This window comes from Chroicocephalus ridibundus, chromosome 5 (assembly GCF_963924245.1).
Source record: "Chroicocephalus ridibundus chromosome 5, bChrRid1.1, whole genome shotgun sequence".
In the NCBI taxonomy this organism is placed as follows: domain Eukaryota; kingdom Metazoa; phylum Chordata; class Aves; order Charadriiformes; family Laridae; genus Chroicocephalus; species Chroicocephalus ridibundus.
The window spans coordinates 58456657-58478675 of record NC_086288.1 but is presented as its reverse complement, the minus strand read 5'-3'; the positions used below and the strand labels follow the sequence as shown (position 1 = coordinate 58478675).

Here is a 22019-nt window from a genome sequence, read left to right as displayed (position 1 = left end):
ATGTCATTACTAGAACTCCTTCATTAAAATAAAAACACTATCCTTGACTGTCAAGTAGCTACTTCTCATGCAACAGTGACCCCAGTTTGACAGAAGACCACAACGCACACAGGTCAAACATGTAAGCAAGACTTTGTTTAAGCCAAATTTCACTGTTGTCTTAAAGGTAAAAATTTAGTTCGTTATGCAACTAGCCGTCTGTATATTACACCTTCTCCATTTTGACTTTACTGAGATTTAATTTCTAAAGCATTACGCGTTCTTCTAGAAGTCTGGTTTCGTATGCATTTGTCATGGGTTTCACATTTGGTGACTGGTTAGCAGTGTGCTGGCCATCTTTGGTTTGTAGAGGAAATCTTAACCATGAACAATCAAGGGGGCTCAAAAGAATTTTCCAAATGCTAGCTTTTTTACTCAAACTTGTCTCTATACTACGTCACGCCACGTTAAGTAGAAGCACACGTCACAAAATTGCACAGGGATATTACAATATTACATCCAGTCTGCATAAAATTGAATTCCACTACTGACCAGGTCACAAAATGGCTGCACTTTCTAGTCTAAAAACTAATTTGCATATTGTACACATGTAGGACATTTTTTTACTTCAGTCACAATAATGCATGCAAGTTTGTTTTTTTTTTTTGTAACAAATTTTGTAGATTTGCTCATGCTACCTAGTTTCAAGAGAGCCTTTTTTGAACATTTGCAATAACTCACCTCTTGTTAATTAATAGTTCTAGTGCATGCATATGGTGTATACAGGTAAGTAAACATGCAATTTTTTTTTTTCACATTCTAAAACTATGGCAGTTTAGGCCATATTGTGCTGCCTGCATTTAATCTGTAATGCAGTGTGTGTCTTAAACGTTTCAATCCCGTATTAATAGGTGGCATTACACATAACACCTATATAGCAGCAAAGCTAATACAGCTTGTGATTAAAAATGTTTAAAAATAGCTAATAAATCAGATTATCTTGAGGTATTATTTCTTGCAAGTCAAAATGGAGAGCAAAAAATCAACCCTAATTTTTAGTTTATGTATACACTGAAAATAGCAACAACAATAAAAATAAGCTTTTTGTAGCAGACATATTCCATCTTCACTATTTTGCTACCTTTGGTAAATTACTGGGGCAGATCTTGAAGTTAAAAACCCATGTTTAGAAATAAGTGCACGCTTCACCCACTAAATATAGCAGCAGACTGTGTGCCCCTACGCAAAAACATTCTCATATCTAGTTTTAACTTTACATATAAAAATAACTTGGAGAAAATACAAAAAAACATTTTATTTTAACATGAAAATATCACAAAAATTAGTAAGCCTGAGATGTAGGGTTTTGGTGAAAAACAAGAGGCTTGTAGTGTTTTGGCTGCTGATAAAGATGCATGTATTGATAGCTGGGGTGAAAAGCAGAAGAATGCACTTATTTCTTCTGCATGTCAGTATCTTCAAACACAGTAAGCCACATGCACCCTTCTTTTCCTTATGTAGATGCTGGTTCACCATGTTTAATTCCAGCGGAAGTGGATCTGACGTGGGCGGTCAGCCCCCTCCTTTACCAATGGCTTATGGAATTCACGTCCTGCACGGGAGTGGATATTTGCCCAACAAAACTCACAGTAATACTGCAGGCAAGTGACATTGGCACAAAAGAAAGGAGCAAACTTCCCACCGCATCGTGCGCCCTGGCATTCGTCACACATCTGGTCATCCAACACATATGGCTTTACCTCCACCTGTTGGAGCAGAACAGAAACAGTTCTACTTAACGCCTATTCCTACTTAAAAGTTATATGAGGGCATTCACGTTTTTCTGGTTTAAAAAAAAAAAAAAGTAGTCTGAAATCAGACATATGAACACTTTGATCTAACTAATCAGTTATTACTCTTTACCATTTATCAGCTATAGATCTATCCATACAGTAAGCAGAAGGCAGATCTTCAGAAGTACACTATATATGTAATAGATGGCTACATCAGAACCCCCCCTTAATTTATTCTGGAAGGATGTCCTTGGCAAATGGTAATATGGAAGTGTGCGTAGAAAACAGGCAAACGAGCCCAAAGCTCTCCCAACTAATCTCATCAGTTCAGGAATGTACCCCAACACGACACCCAATTCTATACTGTTTAGCAAAAAATAATTGAACATACAAGAATGTAACCATTTATATATTAACCTTTTTTAAAGAAACAAGTGTAAGTCTCTGCAGGTACTACTTCTGTGTTCATATTAAAAGTACCTTCTGCAGGCTGGAATACAGATCTTTTAGCACTCCTGTTCCGTGTAAATTCACTCCCTATTTCTAAAATATAGTCAAATTTGGAGCTGCAGATTTTGGTCAACTATTACTTGCCCTTTTCGTGGCTTTGAGCTGTACAGAAATTTGTATGCAATGTATTTCTGAAAATATTTTTGAAAGACCATTTTGCAAGTCTACAGACTGCTAGAAACACCTGTCTCACATGGCTTCTTTCTCCCAAACTCATCTGACTGCCAGAGTGGAAAAGTGGCAGGAGTCCAGTGGTAAATTTGCATTATGTCTTTGCGTAACTGAAGTGTTACAGACCGCCATCAGACAGGAAGAAGAGCTTCATAATAAAACACAAAATGAGTTGACTCCACCATTAAGGAATGTATTGTTGTCTTCCACGTTTTCCTCACTTTTAAAAGCGGTATTTTCTGCCTTTTATTGGCAAAAAGTTATTCCAATTCATACTAAAACTCACTGCTGTAAGAGATTTTTTCCGAGATACTATTAGCTGAGAAGAATGCTTGCATATAGTCATCGACTTTATGTACTATAGTATGTTTGAAATAATAAGAACTTTAAAATGCTATTTTTTTTCCATTGTGTCTCCAGAGGAAAAAAATTACACATATAGCTACCCACCAAAAAGTTTTACAGCTGAACAGTCTTCCTTTTCTTAGCTCCAGAAGCAGAGGTCATACTTGACATAGCAAAATCTATGTTTAAAATAAAGTATGCTTCTTCCAGTAATCTATATTCAGTACAAGCTCTACTTCTTATTTCACTACAATGACCTGCCTTATCACAAGCTACACTCAAACTTTCCAATAAACAGCTACCTTACGCAGTAACTGTGTTCGTGGTTCAAAATTACAGAAAGGATGAAGCATCATATATTTCAAGCTTCGGTGCATTCATGCACCAAGATCGGTATGAAGCTGATTTCAAATGTATTAGAGAAACACTTCGGGGAATGGAAGTATTACATGAAGTGGATGCAGGCTGCTGGCATATGAAAGTTAACAACATTTTAAGGAATTGTTTGGAACTGAAACTCCAAACGAGTTTCAAGGAAATGTTTGGAGCTGAGCTTTCATATATGATAAAACAGGATGAAGAGCACTTTACTGAAGAAAACCATCTGTTAGAGAAACTAAACATATCTACACATCAAAAGAACTGGAGAGACGCTGCAGAGTGCTTAGGTAAGTTAAGATCACAGACGATGTTTGTTAAGTGACTGTGACACTAAGATTTCCAATTAAGGTAGGAAAAGGTATGTGCAAAAAAAATGCTATAAATACTTTGAACTAAAGTTCAGAAGGATGAACAGGTGAACTGCAAAAGTTAGCAATGAAAAAAGACTTTTATGCAGACAAAACTGGTTATGAGAAGAATGTGAAAGGGCAGCAGACCTATAGAAACTGGATATAACTGGTATAGAAAGGCTATGCTAAGGTAAAGGGTAGAACAGCCTGCCTGTAAGACTTCAGTGAAATATACATCGCTTCATTGGCCAGCATACATACACATCTCAGATGAAGGCACTACCCGAACTAGGACTATCTTCCTCTTTTACAAAAATAGTGGTTTACGGATTCATACAAATCGCTTGCTCTTCTATAAATCGCAGTAATACTGATTTCAGAATATCTTCAGAGCCTAAAAAGGCATTAGTTTCTAAACTCCATGGAGCAAAAAAACTCTATTTCTGAAAATAGCTTTTCTTCATACTTTCAGAAACAGTTAAGAGTTAAGGTGTTCCCTAAAAAGAAGCTGTTCTCTATTACTCCTCAGTAATGCAAATAACTGGATTGTATAAGTATATAAAAAATAGGTAAATAATAAGGAGTAACCACATGATTTAATTAGAGAAGATGATTTTAAAAATAAAGATTAAAAACCCTCTGAAATAAACAAAGAAGTTCATAAACCTTCCCCATCACAAGATTTAAAGACCAATTTATTAAAATACTTGGTGAATCCAAGTGAAACACCACAGGAGTAGGACACATTTTTAAAAATAAGAAAAAAACAAGGATGCTAATAAAAATGCCCAAAATTCCAGATTTACGAAAATACCTGAGTCAAAAAAATTAATTTTCAAGAATGAGAAAAGCAACACTAAGGAAAGAACACAAATTATAACAATCAAAAAAGAAACTGAGAATTCAAATATCTGAAGAGAAAGCCTAGAACTTCCATCCCTCTGCCTCCCAAACTCTCCATCCCATGAACAGCTATCCACAGATTCTAATTATACCTGTTTCTTTTTTTTTTTAATTGTTATTGAAGAAATCATCATGACTACTGTTTTTCTACATTAAGTCTCATGGATATAACTCAAATGCTGTGCTTCTGAAATTTAGTATTTGGGGTAGATTTTGTGGTTTTTTTCCCCGTCCAAGTTTCAAGAGGCCCACAGCATATCCCCGCTGTTTTACTGGAGATTTACTGCCCTTCCCCCTTTAAGTATTTTCAGCGTTATATCACATATTAACAAGCCATATCCCTTTCTCTGCAAAGAGCAAGGCACTGCCATTTCAGATGCTTGCTCGACATCCAAAGAGCACTTAAAATCTCTGGTGACCTATCATTAAAAAAAACCCCAACAAACTAACAAATGAACCTACTCGGAAGTGCAGCCTTCAAAGGCAGGTTCATGCCTTCCCTTCTCTTATGAGATGGCACCGCCAGACTACGATGTCCTCCTCTACTGCAAAGGACACTTCCATGGGAGGAGAAAGACCAAGATTTAAGTGTCCCATAGTTTACAGCGTTCCAGTCCATGTCTCTCACCTCTGAGGGAGAACTAGGCTGGATGGGACCCAACTGTCCACCTCTAATTTTAAAGTCACTCTACAGCCAAATGCACTATAGATGGCTCCTGAAATACACTAAGCTATACCCGATTCCAAAGCTAAATGACCCATTTAGCATTTCTTTAGAAGGAGTTCTGGATTCTGGTCCTCAGTCCCATTTTGTCCAAATACTCAAACGCAAGATCATTAATAGTTTTACTTCCACTCACACAGTCACAGTGTCGAGGACATTTTTCCTGTTATGTAATTAGCCAAATGGTAGAGCTATTAGCCAAAGTCAGCTGGAAGTCACAAGGACAGCAATCCCACCAGCAAAATGTAGCCATCGCATCTTAATGTGAAGCCTAGTTCACCACCCTTGTTCAGACTCACTCATCCTCTGGAAAGGACCACGTTTGGGAATTTCAGCTCAGAGACAGATGTAAATCTGTATTACTCTGCCTATTTGAAAGGAGAGAAGTGCATGCTACCTCCCTACAGCAGACTTTTGTGAACTGTACTACTTTCGTTTTTGATCTGTAGAGGAGACTGGACCTTGAACTACTTTACTTACTCAACCCTTCTTCCTCTAAGACCTTTTTATTTTTTTAAAAAAAGAACATCTATTAATACCAGTGACAACCTCTGCAGATCTTGACATCAAAACTAGTGACACTTAAAATTGACATAATTTAGGTGCCAGTTTTCTTTGCTACTTTTATACTTCTAATTAGGAGAAATTGACTAGTCTTCTTAAGAAACGTTAGTTCTGCTTTAGCTAGCAATAAGCACCTGTAGCAACCAGAAATGTATGTTGGTAAATACTTCGAAGACTCTCTCAAACAGAAAAGTTAAGACATTTTGTATTTTAGGTGGTGAGCTTGATAAGTGCCGAGTGCTGACAAGTGGCAATTATGGCTGAAATTAAGGGCAGCTCCAAATATACAGCTAATCTCAAACCAATGAATACTAGAGTTTCTTATGAACGACAGAGGAATTATCACAGTATTTGGTTTCATTAGAACAAGGGAGAGAAAAAGATTTTCAAGCCCTTTGCCCGTACACAACAAAACAAGGAACTCCAGAATGGAAAGAACATATGGTCTAACATATGTCCGAAGAACAAACTGCTGCTTTGTGGAATGCATGGTGTTCATTCGAGGGCATTCACGGTTTAACTCTTGGAACTAGTGGAGTTACAGCAATACTAAAAGAATGTAGAAGCTGGCATGAAAGACAATCAAATGCAATGTTACCACACCCTGAGAAGTTCCTTTATAGATCATCACTTATTTATTTTTTTAAATTTCTGTATAACTTACTCGTTTATCAATATCGCCATGTTGAAGTTGAACAAACCGAGCACTGATGGCAGCAATATAACTCTGCTGATTGGAAAAAGCAACACGTCCAGCACCTTTTGGGTATTTCAGCTCAGGGTCAGTATCAATTCCTGCGTAACAAACTCCCCCATAGAGACGGTCCATGATCATAGCCAATTCCACTGTTAAGAAACAAAATAATGTTCATTCAAACTGTTCTTACGGTACAAACTTCATATAATATTCTTGTATTTAAAAATACTAAAAAAGATAATTTTAAGAATTAATTTTGCAACAGCTGATGTAATAACAAGAAATATAAAAACATATTAAATAAGCTATGAAATACTCATAGACAGATCTTTCACAGCATGAAAGACAGATCTTTCACGCCGTGGGTACATACATCCAAGAAACAATGGAATTACAAGTCCTTGCAGTCCTTGATAACCTGGAACTGAAATTCCAGGGCAGTTTTCTTCAGGGGATTACAGCAAAAGACTTTTTGGGCAGGCACGGAATGTAAGCTGTATAAAATAGATCCACATGCCACAGATTCCTTGGTACATGTTCTCTGTCTGTCCTAATGCTCTAGGTCCTACTTGAATTTAAAGATGTATTTAGCATCTTATCAGCCACACAGAGCTTGATTTATCTCTACGTGCTACATGTGCAATAGATACTGAAGTTCATAGAAACAAAAATCTCAAATTTTACAGATCAAGTATTTTGGCAAGCCTCTAGTAATATTTTATACTTAATTCAGTTTTGCAATTCACTTACGTGGAAAATACTAACGTATTAGGGTATAAAGGCATCAGCAGTCATTGCTGTTCAATCGTTGTTTGAAAAGTCTCCTAAAGTTTTATTGCTTTGCAAAGGTATGATTCTTACTTCACAATGCCATAAAAGTTTCATTTTCACATATACAGGGCATTTGAAAGCTAAGCGTAAGAATGAATCCATTAAATTCATTGCAGACATTCAGCAGAGTAATCTAGAGTATGTGGACTGAATTTAAATAAAAAATTAATCTGCAGTTGGAACATACTGTGTTTATGCTCAATTAAAGAGCTTGGGCTACAGTCAAAAGTAGAGTCTTAAAAGTAAAATAACAGAAAAGCTTGCGCATTGCAGGTCCAAGACAGAAGAATTTAAGACTCTTTATACACCGAATTTGCACTATCACTTCTTGGTTCTCCTACATCTTCCATCTGAAAGCTCATCTTTCTGTAAGAATCAAGTTCATTACAAACTATGGAAGACTAATGAAGTCCACGAGTCATTCTAATAGAAAACGGGATTTGAACCACTGTATGTTATGCTTCTACTTCCAACATTCACTTCAACCTACTTAGTAGAAGGCCACCATAAAATATTGTAAAAGGGTACTGCAGTCAGTCTCACAAAGCAGACTGTCCAGGCTGTAGATCAAGCATTCCACAGCTATAGAAATGTTCAATTTTTCCTTCATTTCCTTCTTTTCCAACAAGAGTCTAGAAAGAACCCTGCCATCTCATATACTGTTGTCCCACACAGACTGTGCTAGCTCTCTGAATTTCTTCATTTTTCCTCTATTCCTACTCCTTCAAGTACTCCATCATCTGTGTTTTTGCTTTGTCCATATTAGCAAGAGTAACCGCAACCTGATCGTAGTAGAAGAGTAGCTAATGCACAATGACAAACAAGTACAAACAGAGCTTCACATACTCACAAAGCATGGCAGAGAGCATTATTTTAAAAACAAACTCTTTCATGACACACTTTACATTACAGTTTTGCTAATATGATCAAAATCTTTTCTACAGCCTTAGACATGTTAACAGTTTCCAGTAAGTCTCAACGATGAACGGTGATTTATGACCAAAGCCAGATGAAAACAGTTACTAGAAAAATGTAGGAATACACGAATATTGTACTGCAGTTCTAACTATCATGACAGTATTCTATTTTTATGTGTATGTATCTATAGCTATCCATATGTAATTATACAAAAGTATGCATGATTCAAATTATTTCCAATAATTTCCTACTTTTAAAAATAGGCACAGATTCTACTCACCAGCTCTTAATGGTCTAGGGACTCCTCCAACAAAAATTGTTTTTCGAGGGTCAAGCGGCTGGGAACCATCCATCACAAAGTCACTATCACTCAGATTCCAGGGACGGATCTGAACCTATTAAATTGGGAAACAAAATAGTATGCTACTTCAAGTTTCACTGCGTTGTGGATATAGGTTCATCAGCCTCTGTCAAACAGTCATAACCCCATTAGTTTAGCACGTCTAGGTGCTCTGTTTTAATCTTACTAATTCAAAACACTATAATTTTAAAATCTGTTTAAAAACTGTTGCAGATGTTGAGCTCTACCAACGGTAGTTTGCCTTTGATTATTTTCATCGCCATCATTTCAAATGCAGCTTTAGACAGATGGCAGCTATCGCCTGCAGGCCATCTACTGTGTACTTACTGGCTTGTCCTTGATAGTAGGACTGGAAACACACAGATAGAGCTTTCCATCTTCTTCAATGCAGGCGTCAATCAGGGCCTGAACGGAACTCTCTTCTTGGAACAGGAGGAATGCATAACCTGGAAAAAAAACCAAACCAACTGATATTTTTTCTCTTATCTTTATCTTTCTTAATCATCTTTGCCAGTGACTTTTCCACACAAATGTGTTTACTCCAAAAGTAAAAGAACATCAAACCAATTCCTTGTTATTAGTCATCTTCTTTAACGATGTACTACCTTGCCATGATCAACAGAACTCCAGGCAAATGCTCCTATCCTTAAAATAATTGTCAAAAGAGACTAATAACCAAATAAAAGCAAACATGTCTGCTCTATCATGTACTGGAAGTCTAGGCTGAGCATAATTCACTGGCAGCAACGGACATTATACAATGAAAATCCGACTTGGCACAAATGACTAATCTCTATTCTAGAGATTAGATCAAAGTACTTTGTTACATAAGTGACCCAGCAAACCTCCCAAACACTACAAAAATAGGAATTAAAATGCTTATTTAATGCTACACTAAAAACAGTCAGACAAGCAAAGAACCTCACACGTCGGAATACTTCAACAGTTACCATATAATGATATATACAAAAGTTGTTACTTTACAGGTGCCCAATAGTGCAATTGGGATTGTATTCTAAAACAAATTTTAAAAGGACCATAAATCCACATTTCTTTTTGAGATTACTACCAAGTGCGGAATTTTCACATGAAGTTATGTTTTATTACTTGGATGGAAAAGTAAATGCTGAAGCAGCTGCTCTAGAGTGGGCTGCTTTCCCAAACCTTTTGGAAATGATGCTGTTTTTCTGAGAGAAGCTAGTTAACCACTGGTAATATCTTATTGCAAACAGGCAGTGTAGGTCATCAAGGCAAAGAAGTTAGGGTGCACCTTGAAGAGCATTAAAGAATCAATGTGTTAAGAAGAATGTAAGATCAGAGAAACAAATGCACAACTGATTTTAGACATATGGGAACAAAAGTAGTATTTAAAGAAAAAGCTGTAAGGCCTATACTGGTCTTTCTAGTAACTTGGAATTAATTTCTTACCCCTCATACCGCAGTCCTATCACAGCGACCTACAAGGGATGCATGACAAGGTTTTATATAGTCTATATTTTTAATGTAAATATTATTTAGTTTCTTAACAAATATGCCATAGGGAATCTTTGGGCTTTGGCTGAAGTATTTCCTTGTGAAGGAAATTTTTCATCGCTGAACAATATTTTTTAGTGACCTCTTTAACTTAAGCTTAATGAATAATTATTTATATTCAAAATCTGTTTTAACGGGGATATCTTTCCGTATTTATCTTAGAATTTAAAATCCATGTATTACCCATGCAAAACTCACTCATTGAATGAGGGCATGTGCAGACTGGCATGGGTAAGTGAGACCAGGCCCACGTAACTGCCCTTACTTGCGTGGAAGCCAGGCACACACATTCCGGTTTGAATGGAGAGCTCAGCACGAGAATGACGGGAGTGCAAAAAACTTGATTAATCAAGGGGAGGGCTAAATGCACATGATACTGACTAAGGGATCAGACATACAAAATAAGACTCACAGCCAGAAGTGCATAAAATAATTTGCCATATGCTGTCTTTCCATCAGTTTTTATCCTAAAGCAAATCAAGGGTACTGCCATGTAAGTCCTGATACATAAATACAGTCAGTATCTCTAAATGATCTATCACCTGTAAATCTGCAGCTATTAATATGCTTAATTGTGGAAGCTTGTAAAAAGACAGAAAATTCAAGTACGAGAACCTGATGAGGGAACAATTAGGAATACTATATCCTACCACACCTGAAATAAAAGTAAGGAAAGCAATACCAAAACTGTATGTTAATACTGCTTTCTCAACATTATCTGCAAAACATTACCATGTCTGGATTCATCTCACTTAACTTAAAAGCATCAGATAGGCTTGTGTGATGAGCTTAGTTGTACTAGTCCCCTTCTGAAGACAGAGAAAGTTGGGGTACAGTCTTTACTAACAGTGTGCTCTGGCTATAGTTTTGCTCCATAGCTCTAGTCCTTCAGTGATTTACAAGGCATTTTAGTTTGCTCCCCACGTCTAGTCTGGAGGAAAATAACCAGTTCTCCCAGAGAAGAAACCTGGCTAGAGATGATAATTTGCTCAGGTCTCACATTTTATAGTCATATACAGACAGAGCCAATCCCTTCCAAAGAATGGTAGACTTGCATAGTCTGCATACAAACCACTCTCCATCGCTTGCCCTGGACCAGGGTGCATTTCCTGGCACAAATCAATTACACATTGGCCATAGATTTCTCCAAAGAACACCAGTTACACAGGCAACCAGCCTATATTCATTAGCTAGAAAGCGTTTGCAAATAGCAGTTTCACTCTTATATTAGGTATTTCATTCAGACATCATACATTAGGGCTCTTCTTGTTACTATGGCTACCACATGCCAACAACCATATGGCACAAACTTCATTCTTAACCCTCTCTGCTTTCTCCATGTATGATTTTATTGGATTATTTTTCACGTCAACATCTATAGCTCATGAACTATTGTGGATGTTTAACATCTGCAAAGCTAATATGGTAGTGGTAAGTCACATGCTTAAGTATCATGAAAAAGATCAAGTGCCTAACTAGTCTTTTTGGAGTAGTACTGAACTACAATTACCATGTGTGATAGAAAGTACATGTCACAGTGAAACATGGCAGAAGTAGGGTGAAGAGTAGGAGATGTTTTGCTGTACTACAAAACAGCTTAACTCCCTAGTTTCTTGCTTTTTTGGTGTACCACATGAGTCATTTAACTTTAACAGCTTCACACCCAATAGCGATGCAAGTCTGTTTACAATGGAAAAGCAAAGCTACTCTGATAGTTTTGTTTGAAGGAAGCTGCTTCATACCTTTGGGTCATATGTACACCAACAGTAGCAGGTCACAATCAGTTATTACTTGCCAACAGACAAAGCTTGTATGTTTTGTACATATTTCACAAGGTGAAAAGTATTAGATCAAACAGAGTCTTATAAAAATTTCTTGTTCAGGTGCACCCCTACCAGAATTTATGCCTCCTGTGGGAGACAAAGTTTAGGTAACCCCTGTTAATGTTTGTCACTTGACTAAATTCCTCTGCATTAACACTGGAACTATTATTAATACTCCTATTTTCAAAGGGAACTAGTGTGGGTGACTTTGATAACACCTGTCCTCAGAAAATTACCTCAAATAATAAACAAATCTTTCTGGAGATGGCAATTTGCTTTAGAACTACATACCCCAATATCTAAAGATACTGCACTGGTTATAATCATCCTTACTCTGAGTTGGCATCTCTTGCAACGAAAAAAACCCAAGAAATTGAATATTTTCTTCTTTTTAATGTATTGGGTCAGCACTGGAAACAGAAAGCCCATCAGATAAGCGTGAAGAGTCCTAGCTGTATTACCAAATTAAACCTTCGTAAGAATTAAAAAATCCAACAAAACCAACAACCCCTCTCCCCCAACCTATACACCAGAATCAGTGTTTTCATTTTTTATATTTATTACATAAAGAACAAATCAAAAGTAAAGCATTCTAGACTGGATTCACACTAGTAACTAACATGATTTTCTGAGCAAGGTGTAATTTCTTTATTTCATAGTAACATGGGAGTTTACCAAAAGGAGAAAGGACACTTTTTCTGCCATTCATACCCTGTGTAAAAATCAGAGAGTCGCTTTAAGTTCTACCAAACTCCAGTTAACTCCTATCGCTAGTGGCTTAGAGAAGGGAGTCAAGAAAATCAGTGCAAGCCAGCGTGGCACTGTCCATCCCAGTCAGTACAGATGTATTTTGTTTTGGGGTTGGTTCCTCTACTGTCCTGACAGACTCTCCCCAGAGGACACTAAATGGCCTCACTGCAGTGCAATTCTTGTCCACAGAATGCTGTGCCTTAGCTTAAATCAGAAAGAATCAGTGTAAACTGCAGGTTAATACAGACAACAGATTTACATTTCAGGATGGGAATAATTTACAACATTTAATCTAGTCCTCTTTAAAGAGATCTCATCACCACATTAATTAAATTTAATCTTTAAAACATGAATCTTTCACTCTTTCAATTTAGTCATCTTTGACGGAGAAGTAACTCCAAAACATACTTGAAGTAAAGAAATACAGGCGGATACAATTGTAATACAGCTATTAGCTGAGGCACTTTTGAGCAGGGGGGAGGAGCTTTCCTTTCACTTCAAGATCCAAACACCTATTTTTGTATTTCTGCAGTGACTGTGCTTAAGCTCCTACTGTAGTACGGAGATCCAGTTAACGTTGTCAGTGGTGTCTAGACGGTTATTCAACTGACCAAGCAGGACGTGGAGGTGTCTAGCACCATTTATCCTCTACAGTACTTCGCCTGACCTTCAGCTGGTGCTCCAGAATGGTGCGGGGCTACAATAGGTGCCATGTCACATTTGCCAGACCTGTGTAAATCTTTTCAATATCCTCGGTTTGGGTAAATAAATCAAGCTCAATGTGCTTATGTTACGGTGACCTGAACAGCCCTCTATACTCCACTGACTGTATTGGCCAGATTCCCATTGATTAAAGGAAGCTTAGACACTAATCACACACGAAGACACCTACAGTTACTTGCCTGAATCCAGGGTTCAATCCTATCCAATGTGATCAAATAAGCTGGTCACAAGTTAAACAGAACTTGGATGGACCTGGGGTTTTGCTTCTTAAACTAGAAACAGAATATTTGCAACCTAATCGTTTCAGTCAGTTCTAAATTAGCAGTTAAGAACCTTGAATAAATGAAGGTACTGCACAACTGCTGTGATAGAAGGCAATAGAAACACCCAGACAATTAGAAAAGGCTGGGGATACTGTCCTGTGTAAGTCAGATTATCCTCTGTTTGATACGGACTATAAATAGCACAGAGCATGCAAACAACTGGGCATATTCTGAAAGGCCTTCTTTGGATTTGCATATCCTCACAGCACCATTTCTTTGAGCTTCATTATCATAAGACGGAGTCCTCACCTCAGCGAGTTGCTTTGGACACGTGGGTTGTTTCATAAATAAGTATATTTGCCAACTACATAATAACAGAAGATATGATAAACAGTGGCTAGTCTGAAAGGAAGGAATTCTCCATGACAGTTGGCAGATCACTTACAGACTTTGTACTTTGATCTCAACAGAATAATTTTTTTCTGCTTCAGAACAGTTTCCTTGTACGATTAGTGTGAAGTTTTTAAAATTCCTGTTCTCTTCAGGCCTAATTTTGCGGTGAAACAATAGAAAATGTAATTAGTTAAGAACAAGCAGTTGGTGTTTTTCAGGAGGCAGCCAGCCTTGATGGATGAGGACACTTTTTGCATTTCTTCAAGCAAGGAAATACTTATTACGAACTTGGCCTTCCCTCAGGACTTTCTGTAAGCAGAGAGCCTGGAAGGAACCACAGCCTGGAAAACTGCGTAAAAAACAACCAAAAAAAAAAAGCAGGCTGTATCTCTTCACCACAGAGAAGACTATTACGTAAATCAGTCCAGAACTGGATAATTCTGAGATGCCTTTGGAAAGTAATACTATGTCAAATCTCTAAAGAGACTGAACAAACAAAAATAGATACGCTGAATTGACTCCATGCAGAGTAACAAATTAGAAATTGCAACTTAAAAGTAAAAAAAACCCAGACCACCAAAATCAACTCCTTGGGCTAATATAGTATATATTTCTAAATTGCTAATTACTGATCAATCTCAAAATGTTCTTAGTATTTGGCCTATCTTTAGCAGTTTCAGACATCTAATTAAATGCAGGTATATACAGTTCTTGCCTGCACATGCGAGTGATACTTAAGAGAGACAAATTTTTAAGAAATTCTTCTACAAAATAGGCCATTTCTATTGTACTGAAAAAAAACAGATATAAACACAGGAATATTCAGCAGTTAATAGTGAACTATATTTCCAGAGTAACTACAAAGAGAGACCTACACTGTATTTTAAATGTGTTAGGCTATATTAAAAAATAACATTGAATAATGTAGTAAACTGAAAATTAGAATAAAGTTTTAAGATTGAAGAACAGTAAGTGCTATTAAACTCCAAATAAGGAACAGTTAATCATGGGAAATCAACTTAACACTTAGTTTGCAAGTGTTTCCTGAATTAATTAGATCAACAGACTGAAGTTCTTCTACCCACATTCTGTGCTTTTAAGAAGCTCTGCTTACAACACTGATTTTTTTTACTTTTTTTTTTTTTTTTCACTGTGGCTATTATAAATATTGCAACTATATGAAAAAGCTTTATTAAATGGGGACGTCTGGAAATTTATCCTTAAGATGTTCAGATGGTGAGACAGGACTGTCTCATTGAAAACGAATGCCAGAATCCATTCCTTTCAGCTAAGAATACATTCCATCTTCCCTCTTCTATATATTCATCACAGACTCTTGAGATGCATCTTCCTCAGAGTTCCTCAAGAATTTCTCTTGGTAATTTATGAAGAGAGATGCATCCTTAGGATAATAAAATTTAACTTGACAGTAGCTTTTTGGATTAGGCTGACAATCAAAAAAGCCAAAGTCTCTTTGTTTCTTAGAATTTCCATGTAGTGTTCATAAATACTATACAAATACTTTCAATTCCTTTTCTCACTCTTTAGAGGGACATCTAGGATAATAATACTGTCTTTTCCCCAGCATAAATGGTCAGATAAATAAATGAAGAATTAGTTTATAGAGGCACTACGCCTACTTTTGTCACTTCCAGGCAAGGAATAAATAGCTGCATTCTCTACAAAATGAATAATCTCTGCATTGCTTTCATATCTAGATCAGATTTTTGCATTTATTTTATATGTAGCAATACATGATTGTACATGTACAGAGATAGGCTACATAATTTAATTACTTAATGGACAGAATGGCCTTTCCAACACTTTGTAAGTGATATTAAAAAATCCAGTCTAACAGTAACACCAGAAAGTTAAAAATCAGTATTTAATAATTTATCAAAAAAGATAATTAGTGCTTCAATAGGAAGTTCACATCTTAAAACTGAAATAAACATAACACTGATCATCTTGATCAGATACCCTAATACATCCTTCTGAATCCTGCCTGTAACTGCCTGTAAAAATCTTTATCTATGGTTTAGTCTTAAAAGTTTGATCAAATTTCAGTTTTGGAAACTGGAGAGAAAGGCAAATACAGAATTTAGGATTAATGACACATACAATTATATAAAGCTGATCTGATAGATGGGAAATCAGAATATGGAAGATCCTGGAGGAGTCCCGCACTGAACCAGGCACAATACTACAATAACACTCTCGGCTTTTAGACTTGGTATGTAAAGGAACCATGTCTGAACTTGCATTGAAATTGTAGAATTAACTGTTCACAGGGATTGTAAATTATACCCTTTGGAAAAAGATGAGACAGTTTCCCAGAGTAAGATTTGCACTCAGTGATAGGTCAAACCTTCCAACTCTCTTACCTTTTGGTGGAAAATATGACTTGCTTTCTGCTTTGTGAGGCCAGTCTACTACCAAAGGCCCAAATCGTCTGAAGCTAGCAGTAATTTCATCTAAAAAAAAGGCATAATAGTTGCAATTAAAATAAATCACGTACCTCAATGAAAAAGTACTATCAAGCAAAGATCTTTGTTTCTAGCAAAGATGACATTTCATGGAAAAAAAGGAACACAGTTTCCAACTTTCATCAACAAAAACTTCAATAGACACATCTTCCAAAGTGTTAATATTTACACAATACATTTCTGGTGATTTTAAGCTTACATTTGCTTTTTATTGCTTAACAGCAGCAGCATTTCAGAAGCATATGGGCAGCTAAAGGCAGTGGTGAAAACTGGTCTGGTCCATCCTTAAATTCAGAATTTCATTTGAATGCAATCAAAAGAATTTACTGTTTAGTGATGTACAGTTCAGAGCTTTGTTTGTAGCTACTCATATAAGTACCACCACAATTAGCATGCCAGCAGTTTCCAGCAGAGATCATGCAGAGATCAGGCACAGAAACTTAAAATTGCCTACTTAGAGGCTTCTACCATAACCATGAATAGTCCTGTTTCAAGATGTACAATGCCCCCCTGCACAATTTTGTGACGTCTTTCTATCCCAGCCACTCCTTCCTGTCATTGACCGTAAGAACCTTGGCCATGACGAAAAAATGGAATGACCCTAAACTCCAGGAGAGCAATAACTCATCAAACACAAATATGCTCCATTTCTTTCAGTTGCACCCTGCCATCAGCATATAAACAGGCAGGAAAGAAAGAAAATATATTTCCATGTGTCTTTGTTTAGCATTTGTATTAAAAAGCAACAGTGAACATTTGAATTAAAAGCTAAAGTGCATCAAAAAAGCTAAAGTATATTAAAAGAAATCCCTTGGTACATTGCAGGAGAGCATCACAATGAAGATGAAACCAAAATACGGTCTCTCCATGTCTGAAAATTAATTAACCACAGTCAACTTGTTTGGTTTGCAAGTTACTCTAGGATTACAATGAACCTTGTAAAGGGACTTCTGTGTACATTACAAAGCTAGGATGTAATTTACATTTACCTGCACAGGAGAAACCTAATATTAAACAGCATGATTACTTCAAATCAGCACTATTGTACAAAGCAATTCCAACTGCATCACATAACAATTTGAGCTTCTCTGGTACATTCTATGTTCAGTGCATCAGAGAGGGCTCTGCCACTTGACCTTCCTCTGCCTTAGTTTCTCTATATATGAACAGGAATAATATTAACCTTTCTAAACCACTTCTGAGATCTTCAGGTAATAGTAAAATAGAATTTGAAATTCAGTTACTAACAGAAGTTTTCTATGAATAGAGAATAAAGCAGGCACAGATAGAAGACACTATGAAGAGCTAAGACGTATTTGAAAGGAATCTGCAAGGTAAGCAGGAGCACAGATTCCAGGCATCATATGCAACTCTACAGTCTCCAAGTGCAGAATCAGAGACAACTGAACCATCTCAAAATCAAAAGAGATGGATGACATCAAACGATATTAAGCTCAACATATCCATCAACTCTCATAAATATATATATATAGTGGTAGCCTTTTACACGACAACGTTGTTTTGCAGGGTGGATTATTTCTACTACTCTGTTTAAGTTTCTCAAAATGTCTCTTTCTCTCTCCCTCCAAACTTAGTTTGCTTAGTTTTCAGGCAGCTCACCTTCATCAATATCTGGTGGAAGACCTCCAACAAACACTTTCCGAGAAAAACGCTCAATTCGTTCTCCATTCTGGTGAGCTGAATAGCAGGTAGGTGAATTCAAGACTCCAACTTGATCACTATGACCATCGTCCAGCAAACCATCATCTATTGGGAAGAGGGAAGAACGGCCTTAAAAAGAAAAGATAATAATATACATTAAAATAATTTTGTGGCAGTACATGGTTAAGTAATTTTAGGGAATGGAGGAATAGCAGTCTGGATAGTAGAAAAGTACACAGTAGTTTAAAGAAAAATTAAGGAAATTAAAAATGTATTAAACTTCAAAAAGGAAATTCCAGATCGCAAGCTGACATCACTGTAAGCATACTACATCATACTGCAGTTACTCTACTGCATCCAGTAGGAAAGTAGTAATTTGTTTTGAAATAAAGGGTCTTATTTATGAAGAGATCATATTGAGGGCTGCTTAGGTGAGTTTCATTAGTCTGCCTTCGGTTTAGCTTCAAGTTATATCAATAACTTCCACCACCTTTATGCCTAAAAATCTTACAATTTAATTGAAGAGAGGGAAACTGAGTGAAACAGAAAACACATGTACACAGGAAGAAGTTTCAAATAGGGATGTTTTCTCTTTTAAAGGCATCTGATGCTGATAACGTAAGAACAGATTTAATTTCTAAGAAAGCAAAAGAGAATTTTAATAAATGTGCAAAATGTAACACTTGAAAAGCGAGTCACAGTGCTGATTTATGCTTCTCGCTTTCAAATTTGCCACAGTTTTGGAGGGAAGTCTCCTGGTGGTTCCTAACATGTAGCAATCTGCAGTAACATTATAGTTACCCTGAAAAGCAAGTGTAAAATCCAAGAAGTTCACAGGACGGCTTTGCAAATGCAAACTGATCAAAACAGATGTACAGATGGCAAGGGGGAATGAAAACACGGTAATTCTGTCCCACTTATTTCCCCCCTATTTCATGTTTACAAATTTTAGAGAACTCCAAAATGAAACAACTCGGAAGGTCAGGATGTGCACTTAGCTTATTTAAACTTTCACTGCTTTAGATTAGCAACAGAAAGATTAATGACGGTTGCAAATTCAGAAGCCAGTCTTCTATCTGCAAAAAGCCCCAAAATAAACACTTGTGTGAAGCAAAATAAATCCCCCACATCACTGAAGTGCACGTTTTTTTCTGAAGTGCAATTTCTCCTGTTTCTCTCTCACTTGTTTTTTAAGTAATTATTAAGGAATTCAACTGTTTCCAAAAATAAGCAAGCAAGCAAAACCAAAAAACAACCTAGCACGCTTTTGGAAGCAAGTTAATTTTTCTATCTCAAATAGCCAACTTCTTCCAGATTCACCCACTGCAAACCGAGACGCAGCAGCAGCAGGTCCCCGAGAGGCGAGCCTGCACTACCTTAGCTGTGAGCCATACTGGCGTCTGTACATTTTATGTCCTCTCAGGGGAATGCTACCAGGAAAGCCCTGTAGGAACACCTGCAGACATTGTGCTCATCAGCTAGGGGTGAGAGCAGTGTGAAAGCCATTCATTTCCAGAAGACCACACAAGAATCAAGTGCTTAAAGACAAGGCTGGAGAACCCACAGCAAACATCATGACCAATGGCCTATGTTGTGGCCTAATGACCCTGGTCGGGTATCTAAATCCATAATAAAAATACAGTAAATCAAAAATACCAAATGAAAACATAAAGATGATAGAAAAGAACCAAACATAATAAAATATCCCAAGGATCCAAAAATAAAAGCAGGACCACAGGACTGTACTAAATAACAAAGACTGTAACTACATCTTTATGGTGGCATTTCACAATTATGTCTTAAGTAGCATCTGATGGAGAGGAGAACAGTAAACAGAGAAAGCTGTGGCAAGCTCCTCCTTTCCTTTAGGAATGGTGATGTGCATGTTTGAGAATGTGACTAGTGGGAGCAAGTGATGGCATCCTTGCTTGCTATCATAAGGATGCATTCAACAGCTAGGTAACAGATCAGTAGAGTGTCTTTAGAAGTGGAGGCATCTAGCTGGTGCTCAATGGGGCAGAAAGGTGAGGAAGCAAGGGAGAAACAGAAAGTTAAGACAGTTAGAAGAAGCAGCCAGGCAGATTCTTCTTGTAAATCATCTATTTAGACGTAAGAGGAGCAAGATGATGCTACGAAGACTGCAGCAGCTGAGTAATATGGGTATGAGTTTCAGTTATGAAAACTAGTAAGAATGGTCGGATCTTAGACACATATACAAAGAAGTGGTAATATTTGGTTACACAATCAAGAAAGGGGGTATAACAATGGATTTCTGAATTACTGATGTGAATAATAGAGAATATGGAGCTGTTACTAGTGACAGTGAAAGGAAAAGGTGGCTGAAGGAAGAAGTAAGACTCAAATTGGAGGAACTCACAGGAAAAAAGTGGAATTTTCACTAATATATGGGAGTTATTCTTAACATCTAAAATGTAAATCTAAAATGACTGTAATTTATCTGCGTTATCTTTGTAAAAAGCACATAGACTTGCTCTTTACCTCTGCAAGTCTCTATACTGCAGGAAAAAAGAAACTTAAGTGACTTAAAGACATGCCCATTTTAATACATTTGTTGGCATTACAATATTGCCACAAGAGCATTTAAGCGTGTGTGTGGTCTAAGCGTTTGTTCTTTTTTTAAAAAAAGAACATATAATTTATACTTAAGGAAGGTGTCTCTTTGGACCACGAAAATTAGGTTTTTGCATTTCTTTAAAGTTCTTAGATAATTCCAATTTACAATATACACAAGTATATAGGGGGAAAATAATCAAAAAATAATCCTCAGAATAATTTATTTTTTACCCACCGGCCAATGTTAAAATCTAAGAACAATGAGAATCTAAGGCTCTCTTGCCAGTACAAATTAAACCATCAGAACACGTTCTGAAGTGATATCGGAGAGGTCAGTTTTACTTTAATGTGGGTAAAGGTTTGCCAAAAGCACTGTAGCTCCTCAGAGAGCTAAAATGACATAGAGGACAATGGATTAACACATTTAGAGTAACATGGTCTATATGACTACTAATACTTTCTTCTCCCTCTCAGAGGCAGACAGCAAAAGAGTAGTTTGCTAGGCTTCCACATGTCTCCCAATGACTGTGAACTAAGAGGATAAGCCCCTTCAAACACTTGTTTCTGTTTGGTTTATGACAGAGAAAAAAATTAAGCAGAATCTGCCAGGAATCGTGAAAACACCATTGTGCTGTTACAGACATTGACCATGATCTAGATCACCACTCCGCTCTACGTTAGGGCTACCAAGCAACCAGTTATGAACCGATGCAGACGTTGAGAGAGACACGTGAACTTCTGTGTATGTTGCGAGTACTGGAAGTTATCAAAGACCCTAATGTTTTTGCTGCACGCTTTATATGGTCTTCATAACAACCAATGGTCACATCCATCGCGTACAGTTAAACGGGTATAGCTTTTCCAAGGTCAGTTGGCATGTATTGGTTTATACTACAAAAATCCGTTTACTATTATTTGTAAGAGTTGTCTATTGGATTTCTTGCTAAGTTTATGAAAGGCTTTTAGTTTTCACCCTGTACACTATCCCTTCTACATAAGCACAAGAAGATGACTTAGAAGAACAACTATCAAACTGTATACTTTTAAAGGGGACAACTGCAAGCAGTAGCCATTAGCATGAACTAAATTATGATTAGAACTACAGTGTTTTAACCGATTAAAGGATTTGTAATTCAAGCTCTAAAAAGAGAGATCAACGATCGTAACAATCCAGACTGCACCCCTCCCCTTCCCTCACACCCTCCATCTTCCCCAAGCTAAGACAACATGCAGATAAGCATTTATAATCAACGATCTAGATTAATTAATCGTAATGATCAGTAAC

At 36.9% G+C, this 22019-nt stretch overlaps 1 protein-coding gene across 3 annotated transcripts in view; it reads right to left on the bottom strand.

Annotated features, from left to right (window-relative positions):
* Positions 1-22019, bottom strand: part of CPEB2 (cytoplasmic polyadenylation element binding protein 2) — a 56687-nt gene that overhangs the window by 2232 nt on the left and 32436 nt on the right. For 2 of the 3 annotated variants that reach the window (XM_063335728.1, XM_063335729.1), the window contains 6 exons: positions 18119-18289; positions 16397-16486; positions 8855-8973; positions 8447-8561; positions 6385-6566; positions 1-1745 (listed from right to left, as the gene is read on the bottom strand). The exon at positions 1-1745 is cut by the window's left edge and continues 2232 nt beyond it. In XM_063335728.1, the coding sequence (XP_063191798.1) occupies positions 1518-1745; positions 6385-6566; positions 8447-8561; positions 8855-8973; positions 16397-16486; positions 18119-18289 (905 nt within the window). In that variant the 3' untranslated portion in view covers positions 1-1517. The remainder of the gene's footprint in view (positions 1746-6384; positions 6567-8446; positions 8562-8854; positions 8974-16396; positions 16487-18118; positions 18290-22019) is intronic. The other variant, XM_063335730.1, reaches the window with a different exon arrangement.